The 17107-nt window shown below is 32.6% G+C and overlaps 1 protein-coding gene across 1 annotated transcript; it reads left to right on the top strand.

Annotated features, from left to right (window-relative positions):
• The first annotated feature begins 14980 nt into the window (after positions 1–14980).
• LOC140918721 (uncharacterized) lies at positions 14981–15499 on the top strand. Its single transcript, XM_073363517.1, has one exon. It carries the CDS (start codon positions 14981–14983, stop codon positions 15497–15499), a length of 519 nt encoding a protein of 172 aa, XP_073219618.1.
• The last annotated feature ends 1608 nt before the right edge of the window (positions 15500–17107 follow it).

Here is a 17107-nt window from a genome sequence, read left to right as displayed (position 1 = left end):
AGATTTTACCGGATTTACTCGCGGTACCGTGTTCGCACGTTAAAGCTAACGTTAAGGTAAGGGCTCCTTCCAAACTTCTAGTTTGCATTTAGGGACTTATCTGTGATTGTGTGGAAAGGAATTTGTTAGGGTTTGAGTGTTGATTTGGGGGAAAATGGATCTAAGGCTTTATGGGTAAAATCTTAGAGTTAGGTTTTGGTTATATTGATGAATGTTTCGTAGAAAATGAATTTAAACTCATTTATTTATGATTTTGAGTAAGTGAAACTTGATGTGGATCATGGATTGAATTTGATAATATGTTTTGAGTTTGTTTTGTGTGAAATTTGAAAACCATTAGAGTTAAACGAGTATTAAGAATGGGGAATCTCTTAATATTTCTGTTTGCTTAATGTTTTGTTTTGAAAATCGTTTAAGTTAAATGAGTATTAAAACTGGGGAATCTTTTAATATCTGCATTTGCTTAACGATTGTTGTGGATGGAGTCAGTATAGGCTCATGCATTTTCATGCTTTTTGTAAATCGTGCAGACCCGTGATAGGTGGCACCTCGATAAACGATACGGGCCCGTGATAGGCAGTACGTTTATGGTTTACGCTTTTTAGTAAATCGTGCACACCCGTGATAGGTGGCACCTCGGTAATTGGTACTTTGGCCTGCGATAGGCAGTACAATTATGATTTACGACCCTTCAAGGAGAGTTTTGGTTTGGAATTCTGAGTGCATGCATTTTGGCATATACGCATTGCATTAGGGTGCTTGGCACACGAGTCGTGTTTGAATCAAGTATATGATTGTGTGGTTTGAATTGGAATTGTCGTCGTAATTGTGTTGGAATTGTTAAGTGTTATGTATTGATTATCGTGTGTGAATGTGATGGATTGTAAAACTATTTCGAAAAACCAATTTGTAGTGGTGATTGTGTGGGAATTGCTAAGTGTTAAGTTTTGGAATTATGTGTGAGTGTGAATGAATTAGTTTGTGTATTTTTGGGAGGATAAGCAGGGAAATCGATTTCCCAATCTATTTGATGAGTTGCAGGGACTTGGCTATATTGGCAAAATCGATTTGCCAATCGATTCTGTGATCTGTTTTTCAAAACCATTTAAGAAATCGATTTGGCAATCGATTGGCCTTAAGTTAGGAACTCAGCAAAACTGACAAAATCGATTTGGCAATCGATTTGGTGACACAGGAACTCAGCAAAACTGACAAAATTGATTTGGCAATCGATTTGGCAACACAGGAACTCAGCAGAAACTGACCAAACCGATTTGGCAATCGATTGGCTCAGTGGAAGTCCTTGTTTTGAGTTAGACACTCGATTGCTCAATTTATTTATCAATGCTTTGGTCAGTTATGTATTACTTGATGATTTGAGAACTTCATTTTGATTTCATTTTTAATTGGCAAGCATTATATGAACTTTTAGCATATGAGAAATCCTTTTAAGGTGCATGCTTAGTTGAAAGGTTATTTTGTGCATTTAAAACTTAAATGTTATGTGTTATCTGTTAATTTCGGTTGGTGACCCTTTACAACTATTGTGGAAATCTGGGCTTTGCCCTCAGATGAGAGCCAAGACGATCTTACCGGTTCGTACCCTACGGATGGGAATGCTTGACTGGAGCTATGTTAGGAGGATCTCACGGGGCGCGTGGAGATTACTCAGGGTGTATAGTTTTTTGGTAGGATGATCAGATTAGGTTGATGTATAGGGACTAGACGTCCTTCTTTTTGGGTTGGAGTATTTTAATTTGGAAAACTGTACTTATACTAATATTGTCAGTTTGACATCTTATTTGAATGGGTTCCATGTACCATTTGTTGTTGTGTAAATGCTTTGGATTTATATTTGGAGAAACTTTTCCGCTGCTTGTAAATTATAATGACTCAATTATTTATCCAAAGGCTTTTCCTTATTTATTTCTCTGTTTTATTTTAATCTCTTTTGAAAAAAAAAAATACACCCTCGCTTTGAAAATCGGGGTGTTACATTTACTCTTACTTTTGTTTTGTTTTGTTTCCTTACTGAACTATTACTTACTCTAAAAATGGCTTCTAAGAATTAACTTTTTTTTAAAAAAAAACAAAGTAATATACAAAACTATACTTTCAATTTACCCACGGATAATCACTGGTAACAAAAAATACGATTAAATTTTGGCAACTTCAAGTTGAGTTTCTTTTTTTTTAACTTTACCCACGGATTTTTTTTATTTTACCTACTGACAGACTGTGGAAACCAATCAAAAAAAATTAAATTACTTAATAACAAATTTATTCACGATTTTTCTATAGATATTATATAATCTATCCACTAACTGACATCCGTGGGTAATTTTTTCATAGGTATGTGAATCTTTTCTTGTAGTGAACCTTTTCATCAACAAAGTATTCTTTAGCTAAGTTCTTATGACCAGTATTTTGGGACTCCCTCTTCTTGCTCCCTTTCTATAAATTTTTTTAACGTATTGTGCATCAATAACTCCCTAGTTTACTAGCTATGTGTCTATTTTTCCGTTGTAAAACAGTTTCTTGTGCACATATATGAAACCATGCATGGGAAAAAGAGTTTCACATGGATACCAAATTGGATATGGGTGGTTGGCATAATGCATGTTCTGATAAATGGATACCAAATTTTTGGGATGGATTTCAAAGCATTTATGGGGAATTTCCAATTTATCCCTCCTTTTTTATTTATCCATTAAGTGCTTTTGGATTTTCAACATTTTATTCAACTCAATAAGAGTGACTTTCTTCAAAAAAACCTTTAATATTAGTCTTTTGGCTAAATATCATTAAAGGTTTGAATAATACCCAAATGATAGTTGATGGAAATAGAAGTGAATGTGACTGGGTAGCTACAAACCATGACTTCTTCTTATTCTTCATCTAGAATATAAGCATAGAATTCCTTGACAAAATTAAAGGAAAAATAGTCTTGATGCTGCACCAATTTCTTCCATTTCGTACAGGTAATCAGGTCAGTGATTTCAATAGGAATTGTTTGAGGAGTGTTATCCTTTGAAGGACACCATTTTTCTAGAAAACATTCATGTGTGCTCATGATCTCACCAAACCTATTCTTGACAAGTACATTGAAATTTTTTTGAGACTTAAGAATATGTGGATTGGTGGATGAGGAAGTTTCTTCTTCGTTCTCAAAGACAAGGTCAAAGTCTGAATCGATGGGCTTTTGTTTTTATCACCATTTTGAAGTATTCTACTTAAAGAAGAGAAAAAAAATCTATAAAGTGTAGAATGGGTTAGGGTGATTCAAAGAGGAAATTAGGGAGTTTGTGTAAGAAAATGATTTAAAATGTGAAAGTGTTTAAGTGAAATGAGATGTCGTGTTGAAGAGGAAGGTGAGCTTGGCATGTAGTGGTCATGTGGATGGTGGTTTAATGAAGGAATGGGGAGTGCCAAGTGAGAAAAAAGAGTTGACTGGTGAATGGTTGCTTGTGCAAGGAGAAAGAATGGAAAAGTGGAGGAGTTATCATAGAAAACATTGGGAAGGCACATTTATGTCTTCATATGAATTTAAATTAACAACAAAAACTTGTTGGGCCCATAAATAATAAGATAAAAGTGGGATTCCTTAAATCACAACTGGAATTTAGACCCAATACTTTATCCATTTCACTTGTTTTTAATCGCTCCTACGCTATACACATTGATGCTACAATTGTGATGTAACAACTCTCCCCTAGTATACAACATCATATGATTTCCTGAATTCCTGTGCAACAAAAAAAAAAACTAAAATAGAGTGAAATTGGGGAGTATTTCTACTCTCTTTATTATTAGGTTGCCTCCCAAGAGTGCTTGGTTTAAAGTCGTCAGCCAAACCTTTGCAAATTAATCTTTAATCCTTATATATTGTCGAGTGCTTTCTCCATAAGCTCTCCCTAATAATGCTTAATCCTCTTACCATTATCTTTAATTTCTTTATGATAATCTTCTTTCAAATCCACTGCTCCATGTGGATCAACTTTTTAAATTATAAAAGGTCCTAGCCATCTAGACTTAAGTTTTCCACAGAAAAATTTAAGCCTAGAATTAAAAAGTAAAACTATATTTCCCACATTGTGTTTGTGAAAAAGTGGTTTTAGCTACAATTCTCTAGTTGATGTTTTGAGAAAAACAAAACAAACAAATAAGAACAATTATCCCCTAACTTTATTTTCTAAGTGTGCAGATTAATGACTACCTATTTTAAGGTAGCCTAAATTATGAGTAAATTAGAGATAATAATCTAAGTTTTTTTAACACAAAATAATATCACCTAATAAATAAGTAATTATGGTTACTAACAGAGTAAACCATAATATAGCAATAAAAAGTATTGCAACAAGCACTTGATAATCTAATGTTTGAGTCAAATGATTTGATAAATAAGCAATACAAAAGATGACTCTAACTTTGATGGAAAGTCAACACTTTGATGAAGACTGAGTTGTATCCTGATTCTAAAGGTCCAAGAACATATTATGATATGTTCCCTCTACTTCAACAAGCACCTAAAGGAAGATTTAAGAAGAATCATTTCCAAGCGCAATCCGGACTAAGTTCCAACATAATCATTCTAGAAGATTTTAAAGATTTGTATTGCAATTGTAAAACACTTATGTTTTTTATGAAGACAAAGACCAAGGAACGTGATCAAGGTGCATGCTCAAAAAGAAATCAAATAATCGAAATCAACTATGGTTAAACATACTAGAAGTTTTATAATATAAAGGTACATGATGCAATCTAATATTCTTATATTCTAAATGCACATGAGAACCTTTCATTTTAGCATATGCATCAAAAGGATTTTCAAAATGTAAAAAATGCATAAACAATGTTTGAAAATAAAGTATTTGACAAAATACAAAGTTGTATTCGAATACAACATGTTGTAGCCGAATACAAGAGATAAGTCAATAGCTAATACTGAACATCTGTATTCGACTACAAAATGGTGTAGCTGAATACAAGTGTTAAGTCAGTAGCTAAAACTGAGCATTTGTATTCGACTACGAGATACTGTTGTCGAATACAAGTGTTAATTTAGTAGCTAAGAATGCACATTTGTATTCGACTACAACCTGGTGTAGTCGAATACAACAACAAGTCAATGGAAAAATTCACTTAGTTGTATTTGAATATAAGGTTTCGTATTCGAATACGATGTTGAAATTTTAAATTAAAACTGAATGTTACAGAGGTGTGTTCGACTACACACAAGATGTAGCCGAATACAACTACGAAACAATGCAATTTTTCAATTCTAAAATGGTTATTGATCATTGCATTTGTTCATCAAACCTCTAGAAACAATGGCCACTAATATGATGTCTACGGAGTATAAATACCCCATAACTTCAATTTTAAACGCATCAATCCCATTATCAAACTTTGAACAATTTTCTTAAAGTTATTTTTCATATTTCAAGTATTTGCAATACATTTTCACATCATTGAGAAAGGTTCTCTAGTATACTTGAAATAATATTGGATTCATATCATTGTACAACTATAATACTCTTATTCTTAAGTCAAGAACATTTTGATGGAAAATAATTGAAGTGATTATATTGTTTGTAAAGAAAGTGGTGTACTTTCTTCTAGTGATCTAATCTAAAGATAGTGATGTGCTATCTAAGGAAGTGTGTTAGAAGTTTGTAGCAGAGATCCTAGGGTGAGATTTGTACATATTTTAAAAATAGTGGAAAAATCTCTTGTAGTGTGCAAGAGGATTGGATGTACCTTTGGTAATAAAGGGAACCAGGATAATATCGTTGTGTTCATTATTTTTCTGCCATTTACGTTTTTCCATATACTATTTTAATCAAAAAAATCGATCACTCAATATCTGAAAACAAGAAAATTTATAAACACCTAATTCACCCCCTCTTAGGTGCGCCTCAGTACTAACAATTAACATGAATGCAGGTTCCGATAATTTGCTCCTCAATCCTTAAACATGGCTTTGGCACAACTAGTTTTTAGAGATGGTGGTAGTAGCAATAAACCACCTTGCTTCGTTGGAGAATACTATTACTTTTGGAAGATACGCATGGAGGCATATCTTGAGGCACAATGAGATGATATTTGGGATGCATTAGAAAATGGTCCCTATTTTCCAAATACAGTCACCGAAAATAAAGATGAAACAAAGATAAAAGCCTCATGGACAAACGGTGACAAAAGGAAAATGTAGTTTGATAAGAAGGCCAAAAACATGTTAAAATCAACACTTGGAATGGATGAATTCTTTTGTGTCTCTCATTGCAAAACGACTAAAGAAATCTTGCATACTCTTGAAGGAACTGTTGAGGTGAAACATTCTAAACTCAATACATTTTCAAGAATATGAACTATTTCGAATGCAACCCGAAGAATCTATTCTAGACTTACATAAATAATTTTCTCATCTGAGCAACCACTTGTCGACACTTAGGAAAATCTCCACTAATGATGAATTGATCCTCAAAGTGTTAAGATCATTAACAAGGGCTTGGCAACCAAAAGTAGCAGCCATTTCTGAAATGAAAAGCCTATCAAAGATGTCTCTTTATGAAATTTTTCGAAAACTTCAAGAACATGAAATCAAACTTGGGAGGCTAGAAAAGAATGAAAGTCAAGAAAAGAAGACAAAGAACATTTCCTTGAAAAGCAGAATCAAAAGAACAAATCAATTATGAGAATTCAGATGAAGATGAAAACATCACCTTCCTCGTAAAGAAATTTGGTAAGTTTCTTCAAAATGATAAAACTTTTAAAAGGAAAAGTTTAAGAAAGAAGGATGTTTCTACTTCAAACCAAACCTTTACTTTCTTTGAGTGTGGTAAGCAAGGACACATAAAGACAGAATGTCCAAATATTTTAAAGAAAAATGCTATCAAAAAGAAAGAATTCAAAAAGACATATATAGCATGGGAGGACAATTCATCTTCGGATTCGGAAAGTGACGAATGTGTAAATGTTGCTTTGATGGCATCACATCAATCCGATGAAGAAGAAGAGGTTAGAAACAAAGAATCTCTTCATAATAATGAGACTAATAGAGAATTAATTATTTAATATAATGATGCTCAAAATGCTATCAAAGAACTACTTATGGAATGTAAAAATATGTTCAAAATAGTGTCAACTCAAAAGAAACAAATCTCATCTCTTCAAGAGAAAATTGACACTATGGAAAAAGATTCTGAAAAATTAAAACAAAATTTTACATGCAATAAGTTAGATTCTCTTTCTTTCAAAATTGTCCGATTAAATAGAGTAATTGAAAGATATGAAAAGGGACAGGTTGGATTGAAAAATGTTTTAAATATTCAAATGACAATAGAGGTCTTGGTTACTCAAAATTTGATAAACCAAGTATAAATAAAATCATCTTTGTTAAAGCAAGTGACCAATCCAACAGATTGAAAGTTATAATTATGCAAAGAGATCATCATTATAAGGAGAAAATTATTAAAAAGAAATCTCATATACATACACACAAAAGTAAATATACTCCTACATGTTTTTATTGTGGTCTAAATGGCCACACACCTAATGCTTGTCATCATAGAAAATTTGGTGTTCCAAATGGGCATTATGTGTGGATCAAGAAAGGTACTAATCCTCAAGGACCCAAAGAACTTTGGGTACCTAACAAATCATGATTTTATTTTGTAGGTATGCAAATAAAGTACCTCTAATATTTGGTACTTGGATAGTGGATGCTCAAAACACATGACTGGTGACAAAACAAAATTTTATGCTCTAACTCTTGAATCAAAAGGTTATGTGATCTATGAAGATTACAACAAGGGAAAAATTTTAGGCATTGGAATACTTGGTGCAGTCCCATCTCCTTCAATTGAAGGTGTTCTATATGTTGAGGGTTTAAAACACAATCTTATTAGTATCAAATGCATTATCCGAAACGAAGTATCAAATGAAACTTAGTTTGTTGGTAAGCGTTTTAAAAACACTTTTATACTTAATCTTGATGATTTATCCTTAAAAATGAAAATTCTGATGGTAAGTGACAACAATGATGCATGGCTATGGCATAAAAGATTTGCATATATCCATATGGATCATTTAAACAAGTTAGACAAGCATGACCTTGTTGTAGGCTTACCAAAGATGAAATTTATAAAGGATAAATTATGTGATGCTTGTTAAAAGGGTAAGCAAACTAAAGTTTCATTTAAACCCAAGAGTATTATATCAACTTCAAGACCACTTCAATTGATACGTATGGACTTATTTGGTCCATCAAGAACTAAAAGTCTTGGTGGAAATTCATATGGACTAGTAATTGTTGATGATTACTCAAGGTTCACTTGGACCTTATTTTTGCCAAATAAAAATGAAGCTTTTAAAGCATTTAAAAATTATGCCAAACTAGTCCAAAATGAACAATCATTCAAAATTGTATCAATAAGAAGTGATCATGGAAGAGGATTTCAAATTGCCTATTTTGTAGAATTGTGTGAAGAAAATGAAATCTTCCATAAATTTTCTGCACCAAGAACACCTCAACAAAATGGAGTTGTTGAGAGAAAGAATAGATCGTTGGTAGAACTTGCAAAGACCATGCTAAGCGACTCAAGTTTACCAAAATATTTTTGGGCAAATGATGTAAGTACAACTTATTATGTATCCAACCAAGTTATAATTTGATCAATATTAAAGAAGACTCCATATGAACTCTACAAAGGTAAAAAAAAAAAATACAATATCTCTCACTTTCACATATTTGGATGTAAGTGTTTTGTGCTGAACAATGGTAAGAATAACCTTAGAAAATTCATGGAGAAAGCCGATGAAGGTATCTTTATTGGTTACTCATTATCTACTAAAACTTTTAGAATTTTCAATAAGAGAACTTTGTTAGTCAAAGAATTTATGCATGTATCATTTGATGAAACTAACCCCTTAAAATATGACAAAATTATCTCTTATGATGATGATGATTTTATAAGTGATGGTACAAGCAAAGACAATCAAGATGATCAACTAACTCAAGAGAATGAAGTCAACATCTCAAAACAATAATCTTCCTAAGGAGTGGAAAACCCATAAAGATCACCCCATTGATAATATTATAGGTGATATCAATAAAGAAGTTACTACAAGGCTCAAACTCCAAGATGCTTGCTTGAATATGGAATTTGTTTCTCAAATAGAACCCTCCAAGATTGGTGAAACACTTATAGATGATCAATAGATACTTGCCATGTAAGAAGAACTAAACCAATTTGAAAGAAGCAAAGTGTGGGAACTTGTTCCTAATCTTGGAAATAAACACATCATTGGTACCAAATGGATGTTTTAAAATAAGCTAGATGAAAATGGTATAGTTGTTCGAAACAAGGCAAGTTTGGTTGCTCGAGGATACAATCAAGAAGAAGGGATTAACTTTGATGAAACATTTGCTCTTGGTAACAAGGTTAGAAGCAATTCGGTTATTACTTGCTTATGCTTGTTCTTTGAATTTTGAATTGTTTCAGAAGTATATGTCAAACAACCACCCAATTTTGAAGACTTCAAGAATCCTTCACATGTTTTCAAATTAAAGAAAGCTCTTTACGGTTTGAAACAAGCTCCAAGAGCTTGGTATGATAGGCTAAGTAACTTTTTATGTGAATGGGGATTTGAAAAGGGTAAAGTTGATAAGACATTATTCATTAAAAGTAAATTATTTTCTTGGACTCCACATCAAGCAACTCAAGAATGATATCTTTATAAATCGAGCAAAATATTTCAAGGAATTGTTAAAAAGGTTTAAGATGGAAAACAACAAAGAAAGTGCAACTCCTATGGGATCCAAAACATATGTAGATAAAGATGAATTTGGTATTTCAATAGATATATCAAAGTATCGATGTATGATTGGGTATCTTTTATATCTAAAGGCTAGCCGACTAGATATTATATTTAGTGTCTATTTGTATGCATGATTTCAGGCAGATCCTAAAGAATTACATCTGGTAGTAGTAAAGTTAATTATGAAATATTTGAAAAGAACAACATATGTTGGCTTATGGTATCTAGAAGGAAGCATATGCAGTCTAATTAATTATTATAATTCTGACTACGTAGGATGTAAAACGGATTGGAAAAGCACAAGCGACACTTGTCATATCTTAGGTACTGCATTAGTATCATGGTCCTGTAAAAAGCAAGCTTGTGTGGTCCTAAGCATTGCTGAAGTAGAACATATCGCAACAGGAAGTTGTTGTGCACATATTCTATGGCTCAAGCCGCAATTATATGACTATTGACTTGATCTCGAATGCATTCCACTAAGATGTGACTATACTAGTGCAATCAATATCTCAAAGAACTCAATCATGCACTCTCAAACTAAACACATTAATATACGTCATCACTTTCTGCGAGATCATGTGCTCAAAGGCATTGTTGAAGTAACATTTGTGGATACGCACAATCAACTAGCAAACATCTTCAAAAAGCCACTACCTAAAGATGCATTCTACAAGATACGAAGATAACTTCGCATTTTAAATGAAAACGATCTCTAATGAAAGGTATTTATACTTTGTAAGTTCTTTCTCTTCAAGATCTAAAATCTTCACTTGATATGTTGATAAAATTGATTCTTTGATGTTTATGTGTTTTGTAAATGTGAATATGTGCTTTACATGTTGTCTTTTTAGTGAAACATTCATTTTAAAAACAAAATTTTGATAACGTAGCCAAATACACATTATATGTATTCGTATACATGTTTCCAGAAAATCCTATATTCGAATACTACTTATGTTTATTCAATAACATGTTTCCAGAACAACTTGTATTCGAATATATCCAGTGTGTAGTCAAATACAGATTCACGTTTTCCCCCAATATATAAGCTTTTTCACGTTTTTCCGGTTACTTTCTACCTTTTCAGTATTCGAATACAACTGTCTTCATTTTAATTTCTTCAAAAAAAGTATCCTCTCTTAGATGCAATTGTTACCCAACTACTCTATCAACATACATTGCATCCAAGATCACTCTAAACTCAATACTATCACTTCAAATTCAAATTTTTCAAATCAAAAACCCCATTTTTCTCCCAAATCCGAAAATCTTCACTATCACCATGGATGCTCGCAAAAGTGAATCAAGAACCAAGCATTCTTCAATGGGTCCTTCCAAAAAGAGGGCTAGAACTGATAATATGGAAGATTTATCTCGCTTGCTTCACTCACCGGAAGAAATCGACCGGTTCCGCACATATTACTCCGACAAAAGGGCACAACATTTAGAAGAATTCATTGGTTATAACAGTCCTATCTATCCTGACTTAGTTAGGGTGTTTTACTGTAATCTCAAGAAAGAAGGGTCTAAGTTAATATCTCAGGTTAAAGGCAGAATCATTAAGTTAGATACTCCAACTATTGGTGAAATATGGCAACTTCTAGTTGAAGGTGTGAAATTTCAGCTAGGAAATTTATGTGAATGGGAAAAAATCACAAAATATTATGCTTATGTCTCATTGTGTTGGTTTGACAAAGACACAATGGAACGAAAAAGGACACACATTGGTTTAGAATTTGCTAGGCAAAGGTATGTAGTTGGAAATCTAACCGTTGACTATATGCTCTTGCATTACTTTCTGAGTTACATTCTAGTTCATATGACTGGAAATTACTTTCAAATGTTTAAATTTGAGCTTCAAATTATTTTTTTCATGTTCGAAGGATGTCCACTCAACTGGTCATATTTTGTTCACTTTGTCATATTTGCTTCCAAGGATGCTATTGGTTTTCCTTATTCTAAGAAAGTCACTAGAATATTGGATCACTAAGTATATTTTTCTGGGGAAGTAATGTATAAACCATCCAAGGAAAATCTGCTCAATTTGAGTGTGCTTCCAAGAATGAAGATCATGTGAAATGAACAGCTTTAGGCATATATTCATAAAGGTGTTCTTGGCCAATCTTCTACTGCTGCCAAAGAGGAAGACGACATAGAGGAAACAACATTTGATGATGATCATGTTTCAAACCGCATGGTCGTGGACAAACTAAACTCTTTACACACATTCATCACTACCCAATTTCTGAAGATGTATTTGATGTATTTTGTTTGTCTTTCTAATGTTTTATGTTTTTTTTTAGTTGAAACTCCTTGACTGTGTTTTTCAATTGTGATGTAATAGTTGAAACTCCTTGATGTATTTTGTTTGTGTGATGCTTTCCCTATATAAGTACTTTTATGCTTGTATTGTATTTTCTATTTTTTTCCTTCTTTTTGATCACGTCAAAAGGGGGATAAAATTGGTATATTGTTGTTGTTCAAATCTTTTGTAGGACTTCAAAAATTTTGCAAAATATGATGCCATGAACTCAAGTTCAATGGGGGAGTACGCATGAATTACGGGAGAAAATTTTAAAACTTTCAAATGTGTTGAAGTCTCACCAAACAACAAGATTTTGTCATAGTCTAAAAGGGGGAGAATGTAAAACACTTATGTTTTTTATGAACACAAAGACCAAGGAACGTGATCAAGTTGCAAGCTCAAAAAGAAGTCAAATAATCGAAATCAACTATGGTCAAACATACTAGAAGTTTTATAATGTTAAGGTACATGATACAATCTAATATTCTTATATTTTAAATGCACATGAGAACCTTTTATTTTAATATATACATCAAAAGGATTTTCAAAGTGTCAAAAATGCATAAACAGTGTTTGAAAATAGTTTCTGACAAAATACAATGTTGTAGTGGAATACAAGTGATATGTCAATAGCTAAAACTGAACATCTATATTCGACTACGAGATGGTGTACCCGAATACAAGTGCTATTTTAGTAGCTAAAATTTAACATATGTATTCGACTACGAGATGGTGTAGTCAAATACAAGTGATATGTCAGTAGCTAAGATTGCACATTTGTATTCGAATATAACCTAGTGTAGTCGAATACAACAACAAATCAGTGGAAAAATTCACTCAGTTGTATTCGAATACAAGGTTTCATATTCGAATACGATGTTGAAATTTTAAATAAAAACTTAATGTTACAAAGGTGTATTCGACTACACAAAAGTTGTAGCCGAATACAACTGTGAAACAATGCAATTTTTCAATTCTGAAATGGTTCTGGATCATTGCATTTGTTTATCCTGATATGAAGTGATCTCTATGGAGTATAAATACCCCATAACTTCAGTTTTAAACGCATCAATCCCACTACCAAACTTTGAAAACCTTTGAATAATTTTCTGAAATATTCTCAAAGTTATTTTTCAAATTTCAAGTACTTGCAATACATTTTCACATCATTGAGAAAGGTTCTCTAGTATAATTGAAATAATATTGGATTGATATCATTGTACAACTATCATACTCTTATTATTAAGTCAAGAACATTTTGCTAGAAAATCATTGAAGTGATTATATTGTTTGTAAAGAAAGTGGTGTACTTTCTTCAAGTGGTCTAATCTAAGATAGTGGTGTATTATCTTAGGAAGTGTGTTAGATAGTGGTGTATTATCTTAGATAGTGGTGTATTATCTTAGGAAGTGTGTTAGAAGTTTGTAGTAGAGCTCCTAGGGTGGGATTTGTACATATTCTAACAATAATGGAAAAATCTCTTGTAGTGTGCAAGAGGACTTGATGTACCCTTGGTCATAAGGGGAACCAAGATAATATCGTTGTGTTCATTATTTTTCTACCATTTACTTTTTGCCATATATTATCTTAATCATAAAAATCGATCACTAAATCTCTCAAAAGAAGAAAATTTCTAAACATCTAACTCACCCACTCTTAGGTGCGCCTCTGTACTAACAATCCTCTGTACTAACAACAATTAATCAAGTTTCAACGATCATACTCCCAAACCATATCTATCAAGGTTTATTTATGTTAGGATCTCTATTAACCTCACACAAGGAAGGTGCGCTTAGAAGAATCAAGAAGAATTATTTTCAAGCGCTATTTAGACATTCTCACACATAATCATTCTAGAAGATTTGGTTGAAGACTCATTTTGGAATTAATCAAGCTTCAACAGTCATATTCCCAAACCATACCAATCAAGGTCTATTTTCTATGAAAATCTATGTTGACCTCACGCAAGGAAGATATACTCAAAATTTATTTTGGATAGTATTGAAACCCTAATTCATGCTATATAAAAGGATCAATTCAACAGAAGAAGAAGAAGATACAATAAAACTACTTAGCAAAACTTACAAACTCAAAATTCTTTAAGTATTCATAATTCAAGGTTTCAATTTTAGCGAAGGCACTCGTTCAACTTTATAATACTTAGTCCTTATTTCTTTGTTTTAATATGAAGTTCATTATAATCATTTCTCTTACAAGAAGCAAAATAGAACCTAATTTCACCCTTTTGTAACTTATCCCCATTAGTGGCTATTCTACCTCAACGACTTGTAGGTTTTTAAGTTGGAAGTTGAGAATACTTGACTTGTAGAGTCAAGGTGTTAAAGTGCCTGAACAGTCTGTAGGTTTTTGGCTGGAAGTTGAGAATCCTGACTTGTAAGGTTAGGTTTTTTAATTCAAGTTCCGAATTAGTGGATAGATCCTTCTGTATGATGGGACTAGACAATAGTTTTCACGGTTGTAGTGAACCAGTGTAAATCTTGATGTTTCTCCATTTGCCTTGTTACTTTTCTTTATTGTTGGCTTTGATATTTTTATCTTTTCTAAGTATATCGAATTAGAATTTTGAAAAAAAAATTTAATAAGGAAAATAACAATTCAACCCCCATTTTCATGTTTTTGCACCTTCAATTGGTATCAGAGCTCAATTTTAAGGTTGAGAACATTAAAGTGTTTGAGAAAATATCCATTTTTTAACATGTCTCGTTTTGGTGATGAACCTCAAGAGGAAACATTAAAAGACCTCTTTATTTTTATGGATAGTACTTTGAGAATTAGAAGCATAGATTTAGAAGTTTCTTTATCTCAAAAGATCTTGAGCTTTAGGATTTGATGGAAGATGGATACATTACTTCTACCAATGAGGATGGTACTGAAGTTTCTAGAAAGGAGATGAATGGTGATCCAAAGAAGAATTACAAGATGCATCATAAAGCAAGAAATTTTATAATGAATGCAATCATATTCAAGAAGTTTGACAAGTGCACCAACAAGAAGATAATTAACAGTATCTATGATGCTCTAGTTTTGACCTATGAAGGATGCAAGCAAATCCAAGAGGCAAAAGCTAACCTTCTAGTTAGAAAATATGAGCTTTTTTATATGGAGGAAGATGAAGACATTGAAACTATGTTTTCCAGGTTTCATACTCTGGTATCATGGTTAAAAGTACTTCAAAAGAGCTACACAACTGTTGATCATGTCAAGAAGATCCTAAGGAGTCTGTCTAGCAAGTGGAGACCCAATATCACAACTATTCAAAAAGCAAAAGATCTAAATAGTCTTTTTCTGGAGGAGTTAATCAATTCTCTTAGGTCTCACAAGATTGAACTTGCAGAGGATGATCCCTAGAAGAAGTAGAACACTCTGGCTCTCAGATCCAAGCACAAGAAGCCTCTACGAGCAGCAGCAGAATTAGAGGATCAGAATGAAGGCTTAGAGGATAAGGATCTTGCTTTTATACCCAAGATGATTCAGAGAATGTGGCACATCAAAATGAATTTTCTCCCTAAAAAAGGTTCCAGGCAAGTTCAGAAGAGGAAATGATGATAAGTCTGGCTAGAAAAGCATCATTTGCTATGGATGCAATGAACCGCGTCACATTAAGTTAGAATTTCCCAATAATGAGAAAGGGAAGTTCGAAATGAAATCTTGCACGTCTAAGAAAAAGGTTATGATGGCTAAATGGGATGAAAAACAAGTCGATTTGGTTGCGATGGCTATTGTTGACTCTGACTCCAAAAGTGAGTATGTGGATGAGGAAATTGAGGTATTTTCTGATTTAACTCGAACTGAATTAATTACAATTATAAATGATTTTTCAAACTATTTTTCAAATCTAAATTTACTCTTTCTGATGAGATGTGTATAGTATGCTCCAAGAAAGGTCAGAATAAAATATCTTATCATATGCTTACAACATGGAAAGACAAGAAGCCTCTCAGAAGTAACAAATCAGGACCCAACCCAATTTGGGTACCCAAAGATAAAATTGTCTATGTTGCAGATGTTCTCAACGACCAAATTGAAACGTCAATCACGATACCTTGAAAGCGGATGCTTGCGACATATGACGATATAAAGTTCTATGTTCCAAGACCTAACTTTGACAAACAGAAGCTCAATGAATTTCGGAGGAAAGCAGAATGGCCAAATAATTAGACACGACACAATTAACTCCTTTACTTCTAATTATAATGTTTTGTTAGTTAAGGGACTAAAACATAACTTACTAAGCATAAGTTAATTAAGTGACAGTGATTATAATGTAGTCTTTAATCAAAATTCATGTAGGAAATAAGCTCGTCTTATGGGTCTGTATTGTTTACTGGCCAGAGGCAAGGTAAAATTTATAAAATAAACCTTTCTAACTTAGAAAAACAAGAGGTTAAATGTTTTATATCTATTAATGGTGAACAACTGATTTGACACAAAAGATCGAGCCATGCAAATTTGAGGTTAATCTCAAAATTAAACAAATTCCAACTTGTTAAAGGCATGCCAAATCTTAAATACAAATCAGAAGTTCTTTATGACGCTTGTCAAAAAGGAAAACAAACAAATATCTCCCTTAAACACAAGGATGAGTTATCTCCCAAAAAGATAAAAGAAGTTCTTTTATCTCCCAAAAACATTGTTTCGACAAAAAGATCGGTTGAACATTTACACGCTGATCTTTTAGGCCCAGTTCAAACTGCCTTTGTAAGTGTTAAAAAATGAGGACTTTTCATTATTGATGATTATTCTCATTGTACATGGGTTAACTTCCTTAAACACAAGGATGAGTTGCATAAGATATTTACTACCTTATGCAAACAAGTGCAAAATGAAAAATCTTTTTCAATAGTAACTATTTGTAGTGATCATGGAGGCGAGTTTGAAAATAAACTTTTTGAAAACTTATGTGAAGAGAATGATATTTTACACAATTTCTCCTTTCCTAGAACACCTCAACATAAT

Source organism: Cicer arietinum, chromosome 1 (assembly GCF_000331145.2).
Source record: "Cicer arietinum cultivar CDC Frontier isolate Library 1 chromosome 1, Cicar.CDCFrontier_v2.0, whole genome shotgun sequence".
Taxonomy (NCBI): domain Eukaryota; kingdom Viridiplantae; phylum Streptophyta; class Magnoliopsida; order Fabales; family Fabaceae; genus Cicer; species Cicer arietinum.
This window is presented reverse-complemented; position numbering and strand designations above follow the sequence as displayed.

Excerpts from the sequence above, each read along its gene's own strand:
- LOC140918721 (XM_073363517.1), top strand. The coding sequence starts at position 14,981 with ATGGAAGATGGATACATTACTTCTACCAATGAGGATGGTACTGAAGTT.